The following is a 25,360-nucleotide window of genomic DNA, read 5'->3' on the forward strand; positions in this document are numbered from 1 at the left end:
GTAGCCTGGTTTTTTGGACTCCAATTAAGGAATAAGCCCTGGCTTCTAGTATGCTTCCCTGAAAGGCCTTCTGGTTCTCACCATAATGGTCTGTATCCATGAGGTAGGTCTTGGCCCCAGACAGGGGTCTGGTGTTGGGAGGGCCTTTCAAGCCACAGAGGGACTTCTGGGTCCCTGGGGGTGGTCTGGTACCTTACTTGTGCATCGGGTTATGGAAATGGTGGTCTGGGTTAAAAATTGAGAAGTAAACCCAGGATACAAGTCTGGAATCTGTGTTTGAGGCCCGGGCTCCTGGAAAATTTTCTTGGCCCCACCATGATAGTCTGTGTCCCGGATGTAGGTGTGAGTCCCAGGTGGAGGTCTGGGTCCTGTGGGGGAATTTCATGCCCAGAGTGAATTCTGTGCCCCTGGTACGTTCTGGTACCTCACTTGAATATCCTGGTACTATGATATATTTGTCAAATTCATTTCCAGAAAGTTTGCCAATTTTTACTACCATTAGCATTTTAAAGGAGTTCTTAATATAATTTAAGAGCTTAACTCCCCCCACTGCCTCCTAACCCCAACTGAATATTATCAGGCTTCAATATTTGCTATTTTTATAGTTGTAAAACAGAATCTCAGTGTTACTTTAATTTGCAACCTCATGTTTATTATTGCCATTTAGGCGTTGCAGGATTGCAGTTGTATTTATACATTAGCCAGCAGAGATGACACAAACACATTGCTATAATATAAAACCCTAGTCCAATCAAAGGTGCAGTATGCACCAGAAAGAGATGGCTTCTCAGAGCAGAAGTAGAGGCAATGGATGTCCATGTAACTTTCTCATTAATCCTCTGCCCTTGTCACTGGGCTAGTATCTAAAAGAACATAATGTTTCTCAATACTTAAACTATGTCATGAACTATACTTGCTTACAGAAACCCTTTTCTTTACCCAAAATGCAGAGGAAAACCAAGGAGTTGGTGGTGGGGCGTCATGTGCAAAGAAGATGACTAAGCATCTTTCAGGTCCATGGCCACACCCAAGAAGATAGCGGCTCCACCCAGTTGGAAGAAGTGCCCTGAGAGCATGAGCTCACTGTGCTCTTCATCAAGGAATAAGGTTTCTGCTCTGCTTTACCCAATTCAGCCTCATTTAATTGGCACCACCAGCACTCAGTTTGGGTCTTGACTTCAGTTTGGGTCCTGACCTCAGTTTGGGTCCTGACCTGGAAGGGTGGTTCACACCTGGGGGCTGATGATCGCAGGTTTTTCCTGAAGGGCAGAAAGCAGAATTGTCACCTCACCAGTGTCTGCTAAACTCAGGATGACATCACCACTGCTAAGGAAGCACAGTAGCACCTTTCTATCGGGTCATATAGAAATGTCGAGATTTTAAACGTCACCAAGGTGGGGTTTCATCTCTTTTATTCACCGTGTATCCTAAGGACTGACAGGAGGTCTGACATGTGATGGGTGCTCAGTCACTGTTTGTTGGATTAGGGGAAATCAGGCAGGCAGGCAAGTGGTTAGGGGTCAACAGTCCTGGATTGTGAGAGGGATGTCTGACTGCCCTGCCAGGATTGGGCCTAAACGGTCAGTTGGACATACCTTGAGGGGTCCCAGAGTGGAGAGAGTGCAGGTGGGCTGAGAGACAACCCCCATTATAAATTTTGTGCATTGGGCCTTTAGTAGAGAATAATTAACTAGTTAATGAATGTCTGGGGAAGTATGAGTCTCTGAATTTAAGATAATGCTAGATTATATGTTATACCATCTATTGACTGCAAGGACAGACAAATAGCATGTTGGGGAAAGGACCCACATGGGTCTCCTAACAGCAACTGTGACACACTTCCTTCCGGAAACACTAAGCCATCTTGGGCCGCTGTGTCTATTTGGCAGCAAACAAAAGTTTTCTCTCATAGAAACTCGCCGATGCTCATCCCAGCTTCAGGATGGCCAGAGCATTGCAAGTCCTTCCAGCTTCACTCTGGAAGGAGAACTGGAACCAGGCCCTGAAGTGCAAATTTCTGACTGGTGTTCCCACTCTTTCCATTTTGGGTAATACCGTTTGTTGGTGACTTGTATAATAGTCATTCCTGATATTTATAAGACATTGAGAAAGATGATAAATTAGCTTAAAGAAGATAGGAGGAACTTAGCCTCAGCACCTGTGAATAGGAGCCTTCCTCCCACTTGCCCTGGGAACATCATGTCCCTCTCTGCTCTGTCCTGAGAAGCTGGCACGATGCGTGGTGAAGTCCGAGTTGGGCATACATACCTACGTGGATGTGGTTTGCTTTCTGTCCTGGGTAACTTTCTTCACATTTCTATAATGCATAAGAAAGCATGCCTGGGAGGAAGGGAGAACAGAGTGTGACCCCGGGCAGGACTGAGGGCCACCCCATCGGTGTCACATCACAGGCTCCCCAATTTCCATGTGCTCCTCAAGTTCCCCCATGAAGAGCGAGGGACTGTGGGGCCTGTGGGGCCTGTGGGGCCTGTGGGGTCTGTGGGGCACAGGGCTTGCATGTCAGTAAATCCTGCTGCTCTCCTTGTGGCACTGACTGCATGGCATGCCAGTGACTTAAGAACCCAAACCCAATGTGACACCGCCAGGCTCCCCAAAGGAATGCCACACACCACCTCTGTTTGAAAAGAAACAGAATTTATTAAGAAATTATGTGCTGGACTCTCCCAGGCTGTGAGGTTGGCTCTCCCATTTTCACAGCGCAAGGCTACAGCTCGCTCTGGAGAACAGTGGCGATGTGTGGGCAGAGGGCTCCTGCAGGAAGGCAGGGACGGACGATGTGGCTCTCAGCGCTTGGGTCCAGGGCAAGATCACCCCCTCCTCCTCTCCTCCTCTCCCCGGCACTCACTCACGCTGACACCTGCCCGGGCTCTCCCGCCTGCCCGCGGTTGAGTGAGAACAGGGGTCTCCCAGCCAGGAACGCAGGGATGCTGAACTCAACCACAGTCACGCAGACACCTCCAGCTCCTGACTCACATTGGAAATAGCTGCATTCCTTATGAATAAAAATGGTGCGCATAGAGGGCAGAAATATAACCTTTTCAAGTATTTTATCCTTATGATCTGAAGTACTTTAGACTATAAATTAAAAATAAATTACAAAAACTAGCATATGATGTATCTTTTCTTACATAACATTGTTGGGAATAAGCTTTAAACATAGAATTGCAATATCACCCGACTTTATATATGATCAATGGTGAAACATGCTAATCATAAAAATAGCTTTTACAAATATACATTTGTATATAGTGTCTCCCTTACCATCCATAGTATCTTTCACATTTTAAGATTTTTTAAGACAACAACAACCCAAACGTAATTAGCAAAAGGAAACACACATTTACAATCTAAACCATAAAAACCTGACAATTATACAGCTCAGAACATAGAAGAAATGGAATTCCTAAGACTGAACAATACTGTCCGTTTTATTTATTTGGGTTTTTAATGTAAATTGAACCAAAGATGCTGCTCTCCGTACAGAATCTCCTCTCACATCTCTGGGGTTGTCAGAGCGCCTCTCTTCTGCTTTGTGGCTTCATTCATTCATTCATTCAGATCACTTTATCTGCAGAAACTGAGAAAAGAAAAGAGTACTTTAAAGTATGGCGATCTGCATTCCCTGCTGGCAGCATGCACACGTGTGAGGTAGATGTCAAGGCTCCAGAGGAAGCTAAGAGAGCACCCGGGCTTCAGGCACTATGTCCCCAGGTGCTCTGTGAAGGCAACACTGAGGCTGCTTACATTTGGAGCACGCTATGCTTTCCACAGTCCAGCGGATTTCATGCCTGAGATGGGCAATTATTTTCCAGCATGAGCTCTTATCTAGGGAAAGAAGGCGGTTCTCAGGACCTTTGTTGTCCCGCCCTGTCCCGCACCTTCTCTGTGAGAGGCTGTGAGCAGCATTCCCGGTCGGTGTTCTAGGGATGAAGAGCCAGGTCAGGTCCTGATCTGAGTTAACTATGTTGACTCTTCCAACCCCTAAACACAGACCATCTTTCCATTTCCTTGTGTAGTTTTCAATGTATAGGGCCTTTAGATCCTTTGTTAAAATACCTATTCCCTAGGTATTTTATTCTTTTTGTATTCAATAGGAATTGCAAAAGGAATTATTCTATTCATTTCTGTTTCTGAAATTTCATTGTTAGCATATGGAAACGCAATGCCTTTTTGTGCGTTGATTTTGTATCCTAAAACTGTACTTGTATTTGTTTATTGTTTCTACTAATTTTTTGGTGGTGTCTTTAGGTTTTCTATGTAAAGAATCATTTTCTGCAAAAAGGGACAATTTCACTTCTTTCCCAATTTGGATGCCTTTTATTTCTTTCTCTTGCCAGATTGCTCTGGCTAGAACTTCCAGAACAACATGAAATAAAAATGATGAAATGGGCTCCTGGTCTTGTTACTGATCTTAGAGGAAGAGCTCTCAGTTTTTCACCATTGATATGATATTGGCTGGGGGTTTGTGACATATGGCCTTTACTATCTTGTGGTATATACCCATTTTATTGGATGTTAAAAAACACACCACAGAGTGGGAGGTATCAGACTTCCTGATTACTAAGTGACCGTAACCAAAACAGCATGTTATTGACATAAAAAAGACATACAGCCCAATGGAATAGCACTGAGAGCCCAGAAGTAAACACACATGTATACGGGAAATCATTTTCGACAAAGAAGCAAAAACATACAGTGGAGAAAAGAAAGCCTCTTCAATATATGGTGCAGGGAAAACTACAAAGCCACATGCAAAGCAATGAAATTAGATTGCTATTGGTCACCTTTTAAAAAAGTTAACTCAAAATGGATCAAAGACCTAACTATAAGACCTAGAACAATACCTTGGTACTAAACTTATAGACATTGATCACAAGATTTTATGAATTTCACCTCAAAGGCAATGGTGGTAAACGCAAAATAAGTGAATGGCACTAAAAAATTTCTGCACAGCAAAATAAACACAATAAAAAAAACAAAACAAAAAAAAAAACGACAACCAACCAAATGGGAGAAAATATTTGTAAAGAAAACCTCCGATAAGGAGTTATTATTCAAAATATATAAAGAACTTATACAACTCAGCAACAACAAAGCAATGCAATTAAAAATGGGCAGAGGATCTGAACAGACACTTCTGGGTCTTTGAGATCTGACTGGAACATAATGGAAACCTATTATCAATAAATCAGCCAATGGAAAAAAGTGTCCACCTGAAAGAAACACGTTTGGCAGTCCATGGCCAGGAAAACAGTAACTTTACTTGGTGCATAACTTGTGTTTTATCAGGCATAGATTTTGGCTTTGTCATGCTAATTACACAGGGTAGGGCAAAAGTAGATTTAGAGTTGTAAGTATGCAAAACAGTTTATTCTGGTATTATTACTTATTAATCATTGTGTTATTTTTCATATGAATATCTGTAAACCTACTTTTGCCCATCCTGTATAATGTCTAGCAACCTTTAGTTACTCCCAGTGCTGGAAAAGAAAATGATAACTTTCAGGTAGTAATCCAAATTGCTTAAATTAATTCCAGGACTAGAAGCCAAATGATGATTAATGCTAAGATTATTATGAAATTGGAAATTTCACACATTTTACTGCTTCCTACAGTTCTTTAGAAAATTAGTTTTGGAGCCAAAAGAAGAACTACTTTAAAAATAATTTTCTATCTAACAGTAAAATGTGATTTAGAATTGATTGATTCAGAGGTTTAATTTAAAAAGCACTTGGAAATTGTACAGCTAATTCCTGATCATTCAGAATAGCTTGGGAAAAGTGGTCATGGCTATTTAGTAATTCTCTTTTAATTTAAATAAATGTACTGTATATATCAATAAAAATTGGAATATAATAAAGTAGCTTCAACTTTAAAATTGAGTGAAATTAGTGAGAGAACCAAAAAAGGAAAGTGTAAGCTATTGTTCTCTTAACCAATCTTTGGTTTTTGAGAAGTAGAGTGAGTTTCCAAATATTGGGTCATGTGGTCCCTTGGATTTCCATGATTATAAAAGAATCCTAGAACTGTAACAGGTGACTAAGAAATTGAAAATTGGACATTCTCTATCTTATTTATGACCAATTGTGTCATATCCTCTGGTGGTTACTTTTTAAATAAAGGTTTTAAAATATGTCTTGGGCAAAGTGGGAATAGAGGGAATATACCTTAACATAATAAAGGCCATTTATGACAAACTCACAGCCAGTACTCAATGGGCAAAAATGAAAAATATTTCTCTTAAGATCAGGAACAAGACAGGGATGTCTGCTTTCACAACTCCTATTCAACATGGCACTGGAAGTCCTAGCCACAGTGATCAGATAAGAAGAAGAAATAAAAGGCATCCAAATCGGAAAGGAAGAAGTAAAACTCATTATTTGAAGTTGACATGACGCTGTACATAGAAAACCCTAAAGACTCTACAGAAAAACTACTAGAACTGATAAATGAATCCAGTAAAGTAGCAAGATACAAAATTAATATTCAAAGTTAATTTTATACACAATAAATGAACTATCAAAAAGAGAAACTAAGAAAACAATCCCATTTATAGTGCAACAACAGCAATAAAATAAGGTACCTAGGAATAAATTTAATCAAAGAGATAAAAGACCTGTGCTCAGAAAATTATAGAACACTGAAGAAATAAATTGAGAAAGAATCAAATAAATAGAAGTACATACTGTGTTTATGAATAGGAAGAATTAATATCATTAAAAGCCCATACTATCCTAAAGAAACCTATAGATTCAACACAATTCCTGTTAAAATACGAATGGAATATTTCATAGAAATAGAGAAAATGTTCCAAAAATTCATATGGAACTACAAAAGTCCCCAAATTGCCTCATCAATCTTGAGAAAGAAGAACAGACTTAGAAGTATCAAACTGTAATAAAAACAAAATGTTACTGGTATAAAAACAGGCATATATATCAATGTAACAGAATAGAGAGACTAAAAAAAACCCCATAGCTTTATGGTCAATTAATATTTGACAAAGAAGGCAAGAAGATACATTGGGGTAAAGATAAGCTATTCAATAAATGATATTGGGAACATTGGACAGATACAGGCAAAAAAAGAAAAAAAAGAGAAAAATGAAACCACCTGTTTACACCAGGCACAGGAATAAACTCAAAATGGATTAAAGACTTAAAAGTAAGTTGCAAAACCATAGAAATCTTAGGAGAAAACATAAGCAGAAACCAACAAACAAACAAACAAAAAAAAAACTCAGGCATTTCTCATAGCAATGTTTTTTTGTATTTTGATATATCTCCTTGGGCAAGGGAGACAAAATAAAAAATAAAAATAACGGGACTACATCACACTAAAAAACTTTTTCACAGTAAAAGAAACCATCAACAAAATGAAAAGACAACTCACTAAATGGGAGAACGTATTTGCCAATGATACATCTGATAAGGGGTTAACTGGCATCCATGGCTGGTTTAGCTCAGTGGATGGAGCATCAGCCTGTAGAGTGAAGGGTCCTGGATTTAATTCTGGTCAAGGACACATGCTCAGGTTGTGTGGGTTTGGTCTTCAGGGGTTGAGGGGAGCATGCAGGAGGCAGCTGATCAATGATTCTCTGTCATCATTGATGTTTCTATTTCTTTCTCCTTCTCCCTTTCTCTTTGAAATCAGTAAAAATATATATATTTTTTAAAAATTGGAAAAGACCTGAATAGACATTTCTTCAAAAAGGACATATCGATGGCCAATAGACAGATGAAAAGATGCTCAATGTCAGTAATCATCAGAGATGCAAATCAAAACCACAATGAAATATCACCTTGCACCTGTCAGAATGGCTATCCTATATAATAGAAGGCTAATATGCTAAGTTTCTGGTTGTCTGGTCATCTGTTCAACCAATCAAAGCATAATATGCTAATGATATGCTAAGGCTTCCCAAGTGCTTGCTATGATGTGCATTGACCACCAGGGGGCAGACGCTCCAACCATAGGTTAGCTACAAACTGGGGTCTGGCAGATCAGAAATGAGTGACTGGAGCCCTCCCACGTCCCCTCCATGGCTGGCCAACTTCCTGTGTCCCTCCCCAGCACTGATTGTGCACCAGTGGGGTCCCTTGGCCTGGCCTGTGCCCTCTCACAATCCGGGATCCCTTGAGGGATATCATAGAGCCAGCTTCAGCCCGATACCACAGGCCAGGCCGAGGGACCCCCCTGGTGCATGAATTTGTGCACAGGGTCTTTAGTCACTAATAAATCAATAAACACCAAGTGTTGATGAGGATGTGGAGAAAAGGGAATCCTTGTTCACTGCTGGTGGGAATGCAGACGGTGCAGCCACTGTGGGAAACAGTATGGAGTTTCCTCAAAAAATTAAAAATGGATTTGCTTTATGATCTAGCAATTCCACTTCTGGGACTATATCCAAAGAAACCCAAAACACTAATTGAAAAGAACATATGCACCCCTATATTCATTATAGCATTATTTACAACCAGAGGCCCAGTGCATGGATTTGTGCACATTGAAAGGAAATTAATTAGAAGGTGGCTGGGGTTGGGGGAAGTGGGATTGGGCTAGACACACTCTGGAGCCAGCCTCCCTCAATCTTTCCCTGACTGGCTACATCTGGGGCAGCGCCAGGGTTTGAAGGGTGTCTATGGAGGCAGTAGGGTCCCTCCAGAAGGTGGGGTCCCTCAGCCTGGCCTGCGGGGATCAGGCCAAAACCAGCAGTCTGATATCCCCCAAGTGGTCCCAGAGGGCACTGTGCAAAGTTGCTGTTGCTCAGCAGCTCCTGCATTGAGCATCGGTCCCCTCGTGGTCATTGTGCATCATAACTACTGGCCAGTTGGCTGGTCACTTAGGCATTTGTGTGTATATATATGGCCAAGGTTTGGAAGCAGCCCAGGTGCCTTCAGTAGATGAGTGGGTAATAAAGCGGTGGTACATTTACACAACAGAATAGTACTAGGCTGTGAAAAAAAGGAAATCTTATCCTTTGCAACAGCATAAGTGGACCTGGAGAGCATTATGCTAAGAAAAATAAGTCATGTGGAAAAGGACAAATACCATATGATTTCACTTATACATGGAATCTAAAAAACAAATAAATGAACAAACAAAACAGAAACAGAGGCACTGATGCATGGAACAGACTGACAGCGGTCAGAGGGGAGGGTTTTGGGGGGCTCGGTGGAAAAGGTGAAGGAATGAAGCAAATAAAAGCACAGACAGCAGTATGGTCACAGCCAGAGGGAAGGATTGAGGGAGGTGGAAGAATTGGAAGGGGCATCAGTGGTGATAGATTTGACTTTGGGTGCCGACCCCGATGCATTTTGCAGGTGATTTGTTCATGAGTGGTACACTTGAAACCTGTATGGTTTTATTGACCAATGTCACCCCAGTAAATTCAATAAAAAAAGAAATGTTTGGATATCAGCTCCTTGACCCATGTTTTCCTTTGTCTATGATAAGAGAAAATAGAAATGGTGTCAATTACAGAATCATTCTCGAATGCATTGCTATAAATAGGAGCATTTTAATTCAATACATTGTGACATAATTTAAGATACCCTGAGTTCTCTCCTAGATTCCTATGAACAAATCTGTCTCCAAATCAGAAGACAATGTCGTATTTGAAGAGCTGTTTCCTGTAAACCAGTGCTGGTACAGAGTCCTAGGGAGTCATACGCTGGCCTGAACAGAGCGCTCTGAAACGTCCCCTGTTCCTGGGGCGACTTGGCGGGCGCGTGTCTGTCTGGCTTAGGCTGTTTTAGCCGCGCCTGGCAGGGTGTGTGGAAACCCCGGCCTCTGTGTTGCAGTTCTCACTGACACACGCTGTCTGTTTAAAACCAGTGACAGTGGGAAGCACCAGAGAATTTATGGAATTGGCACAGAACCAGCCTTGTGCACACCCAGCGTTGGGCCAGCCCGGGAATGTAGACAAAGTGTGGCTGAAAATGTATGATTTCAGGTGATATCTCCATGTTACAGTGCCGTTTTAAAAAATGTCCTTTTGCTCAATGCAATTTGTAGAGTCTTTATGTTTCCCCATAAACCACAGGTAATTCTGGTTAAAATGATCCATTCAAAGTCAAATGAAGCATACTATACGTACTAGAAAATCGGTGAATTATTGCTCACAAATGGCTGATGGAGAAATGGAAACATTTACAAGAATATGTGATAAATTTTGCTAAGCATCCCCATAAGCACACGTGTTCACATATTTCAGAATTATTTTCTTGTGGGAATAAAATTTTTCCTTTAATTCTCTGTTAATATTTGTTCAAACTATATTTACTTAGAAGCCTCATGCAAATGCTGGCATTTTTTTTTTTTTTTACCATCACATATTGTGGTGTGAGATAACATTGCTAATAGAATATGCTGGAATTTTAAGACAATGAACTTCAAAAGGGTCATATGTATAGACGGTGTAATTGAATCATTTAAATTTTTCCTTCCAAAGTTATTAAAATTTCCTTTAACTGGCATTTCCACTAAATTCTGTTACTCCAGGGGAGAGATTAAGTTTTCCATTCACATAAACCCATGAACACAATCCTACTTAATCCTCCTGTAATAACCTGCAAAAACTTCCTGCTGCGGGTGAGGGTGAGCCTGAGACTCGGATTTGCCTGAGGTCCTACAACTGTTAAAAGGGTCCTCCATTTGAATAAAAATCCATACACCCTTCTTCAACTGAATTGGTCAATGCACAGCTGTGCTTTTAAGGGTGAATGAGATGGCTTTTCTCCACGTCAAAGGCAGAGAGACCACTCCCCCGACCCCTTTCCTCGGAGGGTCCCAGGAGGCGGAGGGCATCTGATCTTCACTGACTTTTGATTCTCCAATGTTTATAGTGTAGGGAGAGACAGTGCCATGATCATGGACTAAACGACTTCTCTGATGTGTAACAATGCTGAGTTTTACCTGCCCTGTGATCCTGAAAACAGTGAAGGCTAAGACCCTATCCATACCCCATTCCACCCTTTTTATTTGGGGAAATGGTTTACTGCAAAGAACTACCCTTCCCCATATGGCTCAGATAAGACTCACATGGCTGGATACAGACCTCCAAATTCTCATTCTTGGTCACATAAGTGATTAGCTGACTTGTTGATCCCTGCTGATCACTGAGAATAAAATGCTTGTTAACCAAACTTGGTTAAGCTTCTTCTCCCCACTCAGGACTCCAGACCTTGGCCCACCACCAACTTGAGCCTGTGCAACCCCCAGAAGGCCCTCCCCCCTGGAATACAAAGCCAGGTGTGACGTGACCTACTACCCAACAGGGCACCCACTCATCCCACTTCCCCTCTTCCGGTAATTTTAGCCATGGTTATGCTTCTCTACACAAGGAAAACCCCTTTGGCCCACCTCTTGAGACACTTACAGATCCCATGGTCATGGCTCTTTGTTGTAAGAGTCCCATACATCCTTGCAAGGATACTTTGAATAAAGCATCTGCTAAGTCCATACTTGTTCTTAACTGGCTCAGGAGCTGTACAGAAGATTGTGAGGGTCGGCATTCTGTCTTGGGGGATAACTACTCTACTTTTCTGTATAAATGGGTGAGATTCTGTCCTCCTGATCAACATGGCCTTAAGTTCTCCCCAATGTGACTAAAACTTAGACAAATGTTTTCCTGACTGTGGGCAAAGGCATGGAAACAACCAAAGTCTCCTTCTATAAATGATTGGATAAAGAAGATGTGGTACATAGACAAGGTGGGCAAAAGTAGATTTACATTTGAGAGTACAGAAAACACAGAGTTTATTCTTCTATTATTATTTATTAATTATTATATTATTTTTCATACATACAATTGTAAACTGACTTCTGCCCTACCATGCATACTATGGAATTCTACTAAGACATAAAAAATGAAATATTGCCATGTGTGATGGCATGAATGGACCTTGAGAATATCTTTTTTTTATTTTTTTGAAAAAATGTATTTTATTGATTTTTTTCAGAGAGGAATGGACAGGTATAGAGAGTTAGAAACATGGATGGGAGAGAAACATGGATCAGCTGCCTCCAGCACACCTCCTACTGGGGATGTGCCCACAACCAAGGTACATGTCCTTGATCAGGATTAAACCTGGGACCTTTCAGTCCACAGGCCAACACTACCCACTGAGCCAAACTAGTTAGGTCAAGAATATTTTGCTAAGTGAAATAATTCAGACAGAAAAAGTTAAGAACCATATGATCTCACTCTTATGTGGGTTGTAAAACTGAAAGGAACAAATGAACAAACAAGGTAAATAAGTAAAGAAAAACTGATAGACATAGACAACTGCATGGTGGCTACCAGAGGGAAGGAGATAGGAGGTAGTAAAGGGTAAAGGAGGTAAAACATATGGTAACAGAAGAACAGTTGACTTTGGATGGTGGGCATACAAATGATGTATCATATAATTGTACACTAGAAACCTATATAATCTTATTAACAATAGAAGCCTGGTGCGCGTATTCGTGCACTGGTGAAGGGCGTGGCCTACGGGGATTGGCCCGTTGTGGGAGTGCCACTCATCCTGGTCAGCTGAGTGGTGCTCCCACTGTGGGAGCACCCTGACCACCAGGGGGCAGCTTTTGCATTGAGCATCTACCCCCTGGTGGTCAGTGTGCATCATAGCGACTAGTCGACTGGTCATTCTGGTTGTTCCACCATTTGGTCGTTGGGCTTTTATATAGATAGCTGTCATCCTCATAAACTTAATTAAAAAGGAAGATAGTGCTCCCTATCTCCTACTCTTTGGGAGAGGGAGCCAATTTAGATAAGTGACAATTAGCAAACATAGATCTTGGTGGCCTGCCTTTCCTCCAACTTCTTCCAGTCCTTTTCCACCAGCTCAATGCTTAAAAACTTAGCTGTCTTAGCTGTCAACTCAATGGAGTTGAGTTCAATCTTGATCCTCCATTGCAAGTCTTGGTCCCTACTGCCAATCTTGACTAGTCTTCCTGCCTGTTTAACTCCACCCAGTCCAATTTCTCTTTGACATTAACATTGTAGTCACTTTGTGGCTACCATACATGTTTGTATATCTGTGAATGTTTACTCAAAAAGTAATATTTCTATTCTATGTTTGTAGAAAAGGGTCTTTTTGTTGGCCAAATTGCTTTATTTTTCCCAAAATTTTCATAACTAGCCTTTTGAAATCTGACAGCATTGATACTTCAGATTGCTCTATTTTCTTCTAGCATTTCTAGAAAAGTAGCCCCCCCCCCACCCCCCCCCGCTTTTTGCATATTTAAGGCTTATGTTTGGACTGTCTCTCATTTGCAAAGGACTTCAGGAGATTTCTATTATCTACCTCTTTTGTTTATCTCTTATAGAAACTGGTATGGTGGATATATTTTGTTTGAATTTATACTCTGTTACCTACCTTTTAACATGATTAGAGGCAGTTTGGAAATTGCACATCAACCACAATACTTTTAACCTTTCAAAAGCCCTGAGTTTGAGCCCATTTTTCAAGGACCACATTGGTCTCTGAGCTATGGGAAGCCACCACCTACCAATACTGTCATGAGTGTGCACCAAGGAACATGGAAGGCTGATGGCCCTTGGGCATTAGCAGGACTGATACTAAGCACCAATAGTTTGAGTTGAGATAGTAGTGGGTCAAGACAATTCCCTAACTGATGATTCTTTTACTGTTTATCAAACTTTACCTTTGATATGCCTATATGAATTGCTAGAGGGGAAAATGTGTATCTAAAACTGAATAAAAAGTAGATGGGACCCAGTCTCAGTGTGTCTTTAAGAAAGAGGCTCCACCTGGCCCTCAATGACTTCTAAATTCATATTTCTTGTATAGCATTTTCATTTGTGTGTTGGCTCCTCCTTCAGATCCTGAACCCCACTGCAAAGGTTGCACCACCAGCTGCAGCTAGGATCACAGCCTTTGCTTCCTTGTTCAGGCTTACTCTGGTCTGAGTTCTCTTACATTTATTTCCTTATGAAAATACATTTATTTATTGTTTTTTGTGGTTTTCAGCTTTCTGTGTACTGTTTGGGCTTAAAAATTATAGCTCAAAATGGGATAGAGGCTTATTTTCTGGTTTTAACTTGGTGTTCTAGCTTTACTAACTAAATTCAGGTTGCTTCCAATTTTCAGTTTTATCACTTCTGGGAGGTGACAATGCGGAACCATGGAGCAGCCACTGGACAGAGTCAGTACTGCTGTGTGGCCTTTGATGTGCTGGCTTAAGCCTCTTCTGGTTCCTCCTCAGTGCCTCCAGGATGCTGGCTGCTGCCCCGGTGACCTGGCGAAGAAGCTACAATGAAAGGCCTTTCCTCTCTGCTGTGTGATAATCCTCTAAATCCCAGAGGGCATGCACACAAAAGCAATATTCAGAACAGACCTGATTACCATACACAGTAAAATGCTCTTAAGAATAAAGATGGGGCTCATAGTTTGAGTTAAACTGAAGACATTTTCCTCTCTTTAACAAATATTCATTAACATGTATAAGTACCACATTAGGGAAAAATATCAACTAAAATAAGTCCCGAGGAATTCACAAATCAGTGGAGTGATGTTACTAATTACAATAGAGCTTGATGAAATGTATGCAGAGTGTGGTCTAAAGAGAGATGCAGATCCAAAGTGTCCATTACAGGCCTGGGCCTTTCCAAAGATGAATTCATGACAGTGACATGGTATCAAGGACACGGGATGTTTTGATCGATCAGAAAAAATAATGAGTGGAGAAGATATTCAAGAAAGAAGGAAGAGCATGTGCATACAGGTGCACTAGGTGTAACGGTTAATAATAGCAAATTTTGTAATAAAAGAAAACATGATAATTTCAAGCAAAACATCAAAAGTTCTTTATTCAAAGTAATGTTTATCACATTTCCCCATCTTTCAGGTAATTTGTGGATACCGTTCCAATAGAATTTTTCTTGTTTTGAGGCAAACCATCCAGAGACCCAATTTTCCACTTCTTCTCATGTTTTGAAGTGCTGCTCAGAAAGTGCGCGTGCCATTGATCTGAACAAGTGGTAATCTGAAGAAGCAAGATCTGGTGAATACAGCAGGTGGGTTAATACCATGTTTCCTCGAAAATAAGACATCTTCCAAAAATAAGACCTAGCGCATGGAAAGATAAGACATCCCCTGAAAATAAGACCTAGCACAACTTTGGAAGAAAAAATTAATGTAAGACACTGTCTTATTTTCGGGGAAACAGGGTACTTCCCTGGCAAGATCTTTTAACACTTCTTTAACTGGTTTTGAAGTATGTGATGGTGCATGATCATGAAGCTAAATTACTTTGCCATGTCTTCTGGAACATTCTGGTCATTTCACAATCAAAGCATGGTTCACATTGATTATTTGTTGTTGGTATTTATGGTCTCACTTGGTTTTAGAAGCTCAAAATACATCACACCTTCCTGATAGAGCATTGTCTTCTTTTTTTTTTTTTTTTTTTTTAAATCAATCTTTATTGTTCATATTATTACAAAGGTTCCTCTTTTCTTCCCCCCTCCACCAGGTTCCCACCCCACCCTCTGCCCCCTCCCCATCCCCCATTGTCCTCATCCATAGGTGCACAGTTTATGTTCAGTCTCTTCCTCCCTCCCTTTCCCCGATAGTAAATCCCTTTTCAGATAGTAAATCTGTTACTTAGCATTTTCTCATATCAATAATACCTCCACATGCCCAATGATACACTTCACACAAAAGACATTTCCAAATAGGTCAACCAGCCTCATCCAGGCCCCACCCAAGGCACTCACAGATCAGCACCCCAGCGCTATACTAACTCAACACATCCAGATCTAAGCCTTCATCACTTGATTCAGCAGACCCTCAAGTTCCCGCAAAAGTTTCCAGCCATGTCTGAGAGGCAGCTGTGGGCAGGTACAGGCGAGGAGCGAGCTGTTTCGGGCCTGGCTGCTCCGGGCCTGGCCTCTGTTGCTCTGGTTCGTTCCACAACCAGCTGCTCCGGGTCTGGTCACTGCCGCTCCCGACCTAGTTGCTCTGGACTTGGCTGTTGCTGCTACAGGCCTGGCCGCACCCGACCCGGCTGCTCTGGGACCGGTTGCTCCGGTCCCAGCCGCTCCGGGCCTGGCCGCTCCCAGCCTGACAGCCGCTGCTCCGGGCCTGGCTGCTCCCAGCCTGGCAGCCATTGCTCCTGGCCTGGCTGCACCAGACCCGGCTGCTCCGGGCCTGGCCGCTCCCAGCCTGGCAGCTGCTGCTCCGGATCTGGCCGCTCCCAGCCTGGCAGCCGCTGCTCCGGGCCTGGCCGCACCAGACCCGGCTGCTCCGGGCCTGGCCGCTCCCAGCCTGGCAGTCGCTGCTCCGGGCCTGGCCGCACCAGACCCGGCTGCTCCGGGCCTGGCTGCTCCCAGCCTGGCAGCTGCTGCTCCGGGCCTGGCCGCACCAGACCCGGCTGCTCCGGGCCTGGCCGCTCCCAGCCTGGCAGCTGCTGCTCTGGATCTGGCCGCTCCCAGCCTGGCAGCCGCTGCTCCGGGCCTGGCCGCACCAGACCCGGCTGCTCCGGGCCTGGCCGCTCCCAGCCTGGCAGTCGCTGCTCCGGGCCTGGCCGCACCAGACCCGGCTGCTCCGGGCCTGGCCGCTCCCAGCCTGGCAGCCGCTGCTCCGGGCCTGGCCGCACCAGACCCGGCTGCTCCGGGCCTGGTTGCTCCCAGCCTGGCAGCTGCTGCTCCGGGCCTGGCCACTCCCAGCCTGGCAGTCGCTGCTCCGGGCCTGGCCGCACCAGACCCGGCTGCTCCGGGCCTGGCCGCTCCCAGCCTGGCAGCCGCGAGCATTGTCTTCTTTCCAAAGCAATTTGGCCTTCCAGTCCATGTTGATAGTTAACCTGGATCAACCCATAATTTTGTGCATTTGGGATTCGCAAAATAAATCCACTTTTCATGGACAGTCACAATTTGGTGAAAAAAAGACTTTCCTTCATGCCATTGAAGCAACATTTTATTGATGACTTTTTGGTTTTTCATTTGTCTTTCATTCAGTTGATGTGGCACCCATTTTCCTTCAGTTAAAATCTTTCTCTTTGCTTGTAAATCATCAAAAATTGTTTGCTGAGCAATGTTTAATCTTTATGCAAGTTGTTTTTGAGTTTTACATTCATCTTCATCCAATAATGCTTGTAATTGTTGGGCTTCAATTTTTTTCGGTTGACCTGGACATCTTTGTCTTTCACATAGAAATCAGATGCAATGACGCTCTGCACCAGGCTTCTTGTTTCTGAGATCTGTCCACACTGTCACCTGGCTCAGAGCATGCTTTCTTCTATTGACCAGTGGTGTTCTTTGATGGACAAAGCCACGCTCTGCAAACCCTGTTTCCGATGGGTGGGTGGTTTGGAGTTTTGGATACTGTGAGTAGAGCTGCTAAGGCTTTCTACAAGTGCCTTCTAGACACATTTTCATTTCTCTTGGAGGCTCAGGAGTGGAAACGCTGGCTTGATATGTTTATGTCTAGTTTTGTTAAAAATTGCTGTACACTTCTAAGTGGTTGCAGCATTGTATCTGCCCACCAATTGTGTTGGAGAGTTTCAACATTCCACATCTTTGCCAACATTTTACTCTGTCAGTTTTGGCCATTCTGGTCCGTGTGTGGTGTTACATTATTGTGATTAAATTTGTATTTTCCTGAAATCAAATGATTGTGAGTGGGTTCCCAGTGCTCACTTTAAAAAAAAAACATATTTTATTGATTTTTTACAGAGAGGAAGAGAGAGTTAGAAACATAGATGAGAGAGAATCATCGATCAGCTGCCTCTTGCGCACCCCCCACTGGGGATGTGCCTGCAAGCAAGGTACATGCCCTTGACTGGAATCAAACCTGGGTCCACAGGCCGACACTCTATCCATTGAGCCAAACCGGTTTCGGCCGCTCACTTCTTTTTTGATGAAGTTTCCACTTGTCCTTCTTCCTCGTGGACCATGAGCTCTGTGTCCAGGACCCTCAACCCTGGCTACACAGGAGAACATCTCTGCACTCTGGGTTAGGCTGCATCCCAAGGGCTCTTGGTTTAATGCCACGGCTGGAGATACGTGTCTTTGGTATTTATGACAAAGGGCCCTGGTGGTTCTACATGCACCTAGGCTGGAGGGTTCTGGCCCTGTAGTCCAGTGGCTCTCAAACTTCCAGAGGCATCAGAATCACCAGGAAACACAGAGTCACCGGACGGCTCCTTAACACTCTAATTGCTGAGGTCCACCTTCCGAGTCTCTCATTCAGAGACACTGGGTTAGAGCCTGAGACTTTGTTTTTGTCTGAGAATTTGCATTTCTAGCAAGCTTCCACTGATAGGATGCCACTGGTCCTGCGACCACCCTCTGACACACTCACCAGCCAGTTTCTCAGCATACTCATAGTTCCTTCAAGCCTTCCTTCCCGTGTGTCTATTATCTGTTGGTGATGCCATCTAACCCTGTGCTTTCCTCGCACATGATTCTTCATTCTTTTAGAACCAACTCAAATGTCACAACCTTTGAGAAATCTGTCCAGCTGCTGTCATTTCACTCATTGTTGTCATGCATCATATGGTAATTGCACTTTTCAGTTTTGTTAATACCTGTTTCTGTGTTGTGACTTCAGCATGCTCTCTCCTACCCAGTGAAAGTTCTATAACACCACAAGTCAGCATGCTTTGTTCTTAGAATTCTTGGTGACTAAATATGTGGCACATTACTGGGTTTCCACTATTTTATTTTAAAAACAATTTGGTTGTTGTTTTAATGAATGAAAGGTTGGATGTCTATAGAAAACAAGATATATAAGGCTTCCAATATGCTCAGACTCTTAAAAACCACAATTGACCATCTGTTACTAAGTTGGTGGCCAGATTACATGAGCCAAAAAACAAATCTACAGCAAAAACTAAAATAAAAGCCATATATCATCACAGGGTACAGTTCACATTATCTTAAAAAAAAAGTCATAAGAAGGAAATGGAATTTCCACTTGAAATGGAATATTTTTGAATTGAGTAAGCCAGCAAGCATAAAATGGAAGAAAAATTTAACAAGATAAAAGGGAAGCATAATTATACTTAGAATATTACATTTGCTTCTGAAGGCTTTCTTATCAAATAAGAAGTGCTTAGTCTCCCGATTTGGAAAGATAAAGTTCCAAGTGAGAATTATGTTGCCGGAAACATAGTACTTTATTGAGACCTTCACATGGAAGTGAGGTGGTGATCATCCAATTATGATAACACAGGCAACAAATTCTTTGCTCACATTGTGCCCGAGTCTTTGTTCCATGAAGTTCATTTAGTCCAGGGGTCCTCAAACTTTTTAAAGTGGGGGCCAGATCATGGTCCCTCAGAGAGCTGGAGGGCCGGACTATATGAACTACTAATTCCTACTGTAACACCTCGGCTGCGCTCACTGCCCAAAAAACCTGACGGGCCGGATCAGACTCCTCTGCGGGCCGCATGTGGCCCGCGGGCCGTAGTTTCAAGACCTCTGATTTAGTCCATCTAAGAGCCCTGTGAGGTGGGTATTTCCATTCCAGTACAGAGGCTGAAAGAAGCTAAAAAGTTAGTTCCAAGTAAGCATCCCTATATGCATGAAGGGTTGCCAGAGGTATTACAGGAAGTCCAATTTGAATTTCAGTTTCTAACAAATAGCACATAATTGTTTGTGTTAGAAGTATGTCCCATGTAATACGTGTGACATGATTACATGATTATACTAGAGAACTATTAATTGTTTATCTGAAATTAAGATTTCACAGGGTATCCTGCAGCTTTATTTGCTAAATCTGAAAACCCTGATTCTTTTTAACTGCAGAAAATCCTGCCTCAGATCACTAGGTTGCATTGCATGTGCACTTTACTTTCATGAAATTCATGGGATCAGCCAGGGAAAGGAGAGGATCAGGGAGAGAGGAGAGAATATCTTAGAGGGAGGGGAGGAGATTATGGAGGGAGGGGAGGAGATAGGGGAGGGAAGGAGATAAGGGAGAGAGGGGAAAAGATGAGGGGGGAGGGGAGAAAATGAGGGGGGAGGGAAGGAGTTCAGAAAGAGAGCAGGGAAGATCAGTGAGATGAATTTCTACTCTGAGGGAGCTGGGCAGCTCTTTTTTTTTTAAAAAAATATATTTTTACTGTTGATAGTATTACAGATATCTCCCATTTACTCCCTTTCCCCCTCACACAATCTTTTTTAAAAATTTGATGTAAAGTTTTCTTTTCCTTTTATTTTATGTTCTTAACCTTTATTGTTGAGATTATTACAGATGGCTCCCTTCCACCCATTTCCCACCCCACCTCAGGCCCTCGCCACCCTATTGTCTGTGTCCATATATAATACATACATGCATATAAGATCTTTGTCTAATCTCTTCCCGCACACCCCCACATCCACTTCCCTCTGAGAATCGTCAGTCTGTTCCATTTCCATGCCCCTGATTCTATTTCATTCACCAGTTTATTCTGTTCATCAGGTTTTTTATTCATTTGATTTTTAGATTCACTTGTTGATAGATATATATTTGTTGTTACTTTGTTATTCATACTTTTTTTTAATCTTTATCTTTTTCCTCTTCTTAAAGAATACCCTTCAGTCAGCATTTTATATAATACTAGTTTGGTGGTGATAAACTCTTTTAGCTTTTTCTTGTCTGTGAGGCTCTTTATCTGACCCTCAAATCTAAATGATAGCTTTGCTGGGTAGAGTATTCTTGGTTGTGGGTTCTTGCTATACATCACTTTGAATATGTCTTGCTACTCCCTTTCGTTTTGCATAATTTCTGTTGAGAAATCAGCGTACAGTCATATGGGTACTCCCTTGTAGGTAATTGTTTTTCTCTTGCTGCTTTGTGATTTGTCTTTGTCTTTTGCCCTTGGCATTTTAATTATGATGTGTCTTGGTATGGGCCTCTTTTGGTTCCTCTTGTTTGGGATACTTTGTGTTTCTTAGACTTGTAAGTCTATTTCTTTACCCAAGTAGGGTAAGTTTTCTGTTGTTATTTCTTCAAATAGTTTTTCAATATTGTACTTTCTCTCTGGCACCCCCATAATTTGAATGTTGGTACACTTGAAGTTATACCTATCTTTATATTTTTTCATTCTTTTTTTCTTTTTGCTCTTCTGATTGGGTGTTTTTTGCTTCCACATATTCCAAATCATCGATTTAATTCTTGTAATCCTCTATTCTATTGTCGAATCACTGTAAATTATTCTTCATTTCAGTTAGTGCATGCTTAATTTCTGACTGGCCCTTTTTCATGCCTTTGAAATTCTCACTAAGATTCTTGAAAGGCTCATTAAGTCCCTTGAAGCTCTCATTAAGATCTTTAAGCTACCTTATAATCATTGTTTTGAACTCTGTATCCAGTAGTTTGCTTACTTTCACTTCTTTCACTTGTGACATGTTTCTTTGTCTCCATATTTTGGTTGCTTCTCTGTGTTTGTTTCTATGTATTGGAGAGAGCTGCTAATTCTCCTTGAGTTGTGTAGTAGGTTTGCTGTAGGGCCCAGTGGCTCAGCCTTCCCATTCACCTGAGGTAGATACTCTTGATGCACCCCTTTGTGGGCTGTGTGCACAGCCTTATTGTAGTTGAGCCTTGATTGCTGGGAGAAATTGACATCCAGGCCAACTAGCTGTGGGTACCAGCTGTGACTACAGTGGAAGTGCTGCTGTGCAAAAGACAACCTTATGGGGCAGGACTTGTTTCAGTGGGGCTTTGGTGCTCACTGAGTCTGCCCCATGTGTGTGTCACTTATGAATGTGAAGAGTTATAATCTGGTATGGTCTCTCCTACCACTGGGCACCTGGGTCTCCAAGAAGGTGCAAAGTCAGCCACTGCCTGTGGCTATCCAGCAGTAGCTACAGAGAGATCTGCAGATTTCTTCTCTTTTTATCAGTTTTGGAAGTGCTAAGACAAGGTGTGAAGCAAGGCAGGCTGGTGCTGGTGTCATTCTTGGGCCTTTTATTGATAGTTTTGGGGCTCCCTGACCCAGCTAAAGCTTATTTGACAGGTTTTAGACTGAGAAAGGACAGGCCATTTATATGCAAAAGCTGCTGCACACAGTTTGGGTGAGGTTGTAAATTGAATGGGGCAGGGTCTCAGGGAATCTCCAGGGCAGAATAAAAGAAATGGCTGCCAGTCAGCCCAGCACTCATAAGGTCCCAGCACAGGAACAATGACTGTTTCAAGCACATCTGTGTGGAAGAAAGTCGCCCTCATGTTCCTGCCCTGAAGCCAGACAGTACAGTTTCTCCCCATATATGTCTGGGTCCCCCAGAGCCTTGCCCAGCACTAGAGCTCAGAGTAAGTGGGAACTTGTCAATTCAGTTCATGGTGCCAGGCTTTAGGAAGAGCAGCTGTGTCTCTAGCAGCCTGTGTGTCACTCAGCCCGATATCCACACTGGTTTTTACAGTCCGTAGTTCTTACTGCTCATAGGGACTTCTTTCCCAGCTCTGGGACCCTGGATATGGGACTGGGACTCCTTGCTCCTCCAGGCAGCCTCCACAGAGGCAATCTCTCTACCAATTAAAAAAGTGGTACATGTTTGTTCTGGACCAGCCCACTCCACGCCTCTGCACTTTCTAGCAGTCTCAGTGCACTTTCTTCTTTACCTCTCTAGTTGTAGGACTTCCACTCAGCCAGTTTTCCTGAGGTTCTGGATAATAGTTGCTCTGTATTTTAGCTGTAATGTTGATGTAGTTGTGGGAGGCAGTGAGTATAGGTGTTTACCTATGCTGCCATCTTGGTTCCTCTGTTGGAGAGTCTTAAACAGAATGACCTGGCCCAGCTCAGAGATAACAGGACCACATTGGCTGCTGCTCGGGGACCAGTGTGCTGAGGGACAGGGCAGAAGGGGGTGACCTGAACATGCTCATGCAGAAGCTCCATGGTGAGCTGGGTGGGTTACAGTATCAGGTGGTGGTGCCTGAGCCCTGGTACCTGACTCCAGCTTGGAGCTGGTACAGGGCTTCATTCTCTGAGCTTTCATTTGCACCCTGGTATTATTTCACACTGGGACCTGAGAGAATATGAAGGGCTCCTCCCCGGGGCATCCTTGGGTGCTGCATCCCTGGATGTCCAGGAGGAGGAGGCCCTTTAGGTATATAGGTGTGTGGCTTTGGCAGGACCGTGTCCCCCAAAGGACACAGGCGGGGACCTGGCAGGGGAGCAGGTGGTTACCATGTTTCCGATGCAGCTGAGACTCCTTGGAGAACCTGGGATTGGTGGGCGAGGTAGTACAACCACGCAGGATTTACACGGACTGGGGGCTTTCATTATTGGTATGACTATGACCTAACTTACCCCACACCTGGATGGGCACAGACACGGCAGGGCTGCCAGGTAAGTGAAAGATGTTAGAGGAGACTGTAAAACCCAACACTGATGAAGGTACAAGTGCCTTTCCATAAAGCATACACTCTGAGGGAAATTCCCCCTGAGTGTCTGCTCTGCCCAGGCCTGTGCTAGATGGTCACTCACACAGCGGTCCTTGGTCAGGCCCGTGTTATCTCCTGTTGCCCCAAGTTCTCTCTCCACCAGCATCTTCCTCCCAGCATCCTCGCATTTACACTGGGACTTTGGTTCTGAGTGAGATGATCGAAGGCACTGCAAGTTTTTCAGTGAGGGAGTGGCATGATCCGATGTATATTTATATTGATTTCTATTCTTCTTATGTGGAGAATGGATTGCATGGCTAACATGGAGAGGGACTAGCTTTGGGCAGTGATTTGGAGGTAGAATTATGGAGGCAAAGACCAACAGTAGTTAGCATATTAATGTGAAGAGTCCCACTAAAAGGCTAATGGACTTTAATATTTATCAGGGCTGAGAATCAGCATAATATTGCCCTGTGTTGGCCAAATGGCTCAAGACAATCCCCTAACCTGATAATCCTTTTGCTGTTTAGCAAACTTTACCTTTTATATGCCTGTTTGCATTTCTAAAGGGCAAATGTGTAAAAATTTGAATGAATTAAATGAATAAATGAATAAAAAGCTGGCAGGTCCAGGGTTTTGGGGACCTTCTCCTCTAGAGGGAAATTTCCAACTGGCTCCCATGATTTCTAAATTCATATTTCTTATCTGGTGTTTTCATTTGTGCTCAGCCTCTTCTTCAGATCCTGAGCCCTCGCCATGCTGGTTGCAGTTTTCACATAGAATTAATGGGGAGGGTAGAAGGAATCAGAGGTAATGCTAGACCTTTGGTTTTAATAATGGGATGATGACATTTAAAAATATATATTTTGAATTTAGGCAGAAATGGAGAAGGAGAGAGAAATAGAAACATCAGTGATGAGAGAGAATTATTGATCAGATGCCTCCTGCATGCCCTCTACTAGGGATCAAGCCTGCAATCCAGGCATGTGCCTTGACCAGGAATCAAATCCAGAACCCTTCAGTCCTCAGGCCAGCACTCTATCCACTGAGCAAAACCAGCTAGGGTGACTTTTTTTTTTTTTTCCTAGAATGAGGAATAAGTTGGCTGGAAAAACATCAAGACTATTTCTGGCATGTTACATTTCAGTTGTCCACTGGAGATCTATGAGGAAATGGTATGTGAATACTGGAGTCTAGAATTCCAGGAAGAGATCAGGAATAGAAATCTAGATTAGGAATCTCTGCCTATAGATACTATTAAAACTCTGATTTTGAGGTCACCTTGGAAGAGTGTGCCAAAGGAGAAGGAGGTCCATGACAAGGTCTGGGCTGCTTTAATATTTAAAATGGGGTCTGGAGGGAAGATACCAGCAGAGGAAAGTGAGAATGAGCAACTGGTAACCAACTCTCAGCCCAATCCTGCTGAGAAGTGCATTAAAATCAGAACAGAAGGTAACCACTGGAAATGGCAGCGGAAGCCTGCAGATGCCTCAGAAGGGCAAGAGTCTGACTGGAGTGGCTGAGAAAGCCTCTGCTGTTCTCCTCAGAAAGTTCTTCCTGAGGAGAAGCCCAGAAACTTTGTCCTCTTCATTCTAGCCCCTGCTCAACAGACTCCTAACAATTCCAAGAAAGCTCCTTAAGTTCTTTAAACAAGGGTGACTGTTCCCTCATCCTGGAAAAGTTTAAGTGAAGGCGCCATGCAATTCAAACAGAGCTGGAATGTTAAACACCAGCATTGAGTTAGGTAAATAAAATATTCATGGGGAGATTATTCCACTGATATTTGAGAGCTGGCAATGCACACACACACACACACACACACACACACACACACACATTTCTATTAGTCAGCCCCTTAGGATAGAATATTTAATTTCATGGCTGATAAACTATGAGAACGAGCATGCTCATCAGCATCTATTTACCAGTCCCTGGCGTGCTATGGGGAAGAGGACATCTGGAGATGCAGTGTAATGATGGCAACAGTGGGAAAATAAAAGGTGCAA

At 42.9% G+C, this 25,360-nt stretch overlaps 1 protein-coding gene across 6 annotated transcripts in view; it reads right to left on the reverse strand.

Moving 5' to 3' along the window:
- Window positions 1-2,638: 2,638 nt before the first annotated feature.
- Window positions 2,639-25,360, reverse strand: part of RALYL (RALY RNA binding protein like) — a 501,772-nt gene continuing 479,050 nt past the window's right edge. For all 6 annotated transcript variants that reach the window (XM_084864793.1, XM_084864798.1, XM_084864796.1 and 3 more), the window contains one exon: window positions 2,639-3,598. In XM_084864793.1, coding sequence (XP_084720919.1) covers window positions 3,581-3,598 — 18 coding nt within the window. In that variant the 3' untranslated portion in view covers window positions 2,639-3,580. The remainder of the gene's footprint in view (window positions 3,599-25,360) is intronic.

Source organism: Pipistrellus hanaki (assembly GCF_964339955.1).
Source record: "Pipistrellus hanaki genome assembly, chromosome: 17".
Lineage (NCBI taxonomy): Eukaryota > Metazoa > Chordata > Mammalia > Chiroptera > Vespertilionidae > Pipistrellus > Pipistrellus hanaki.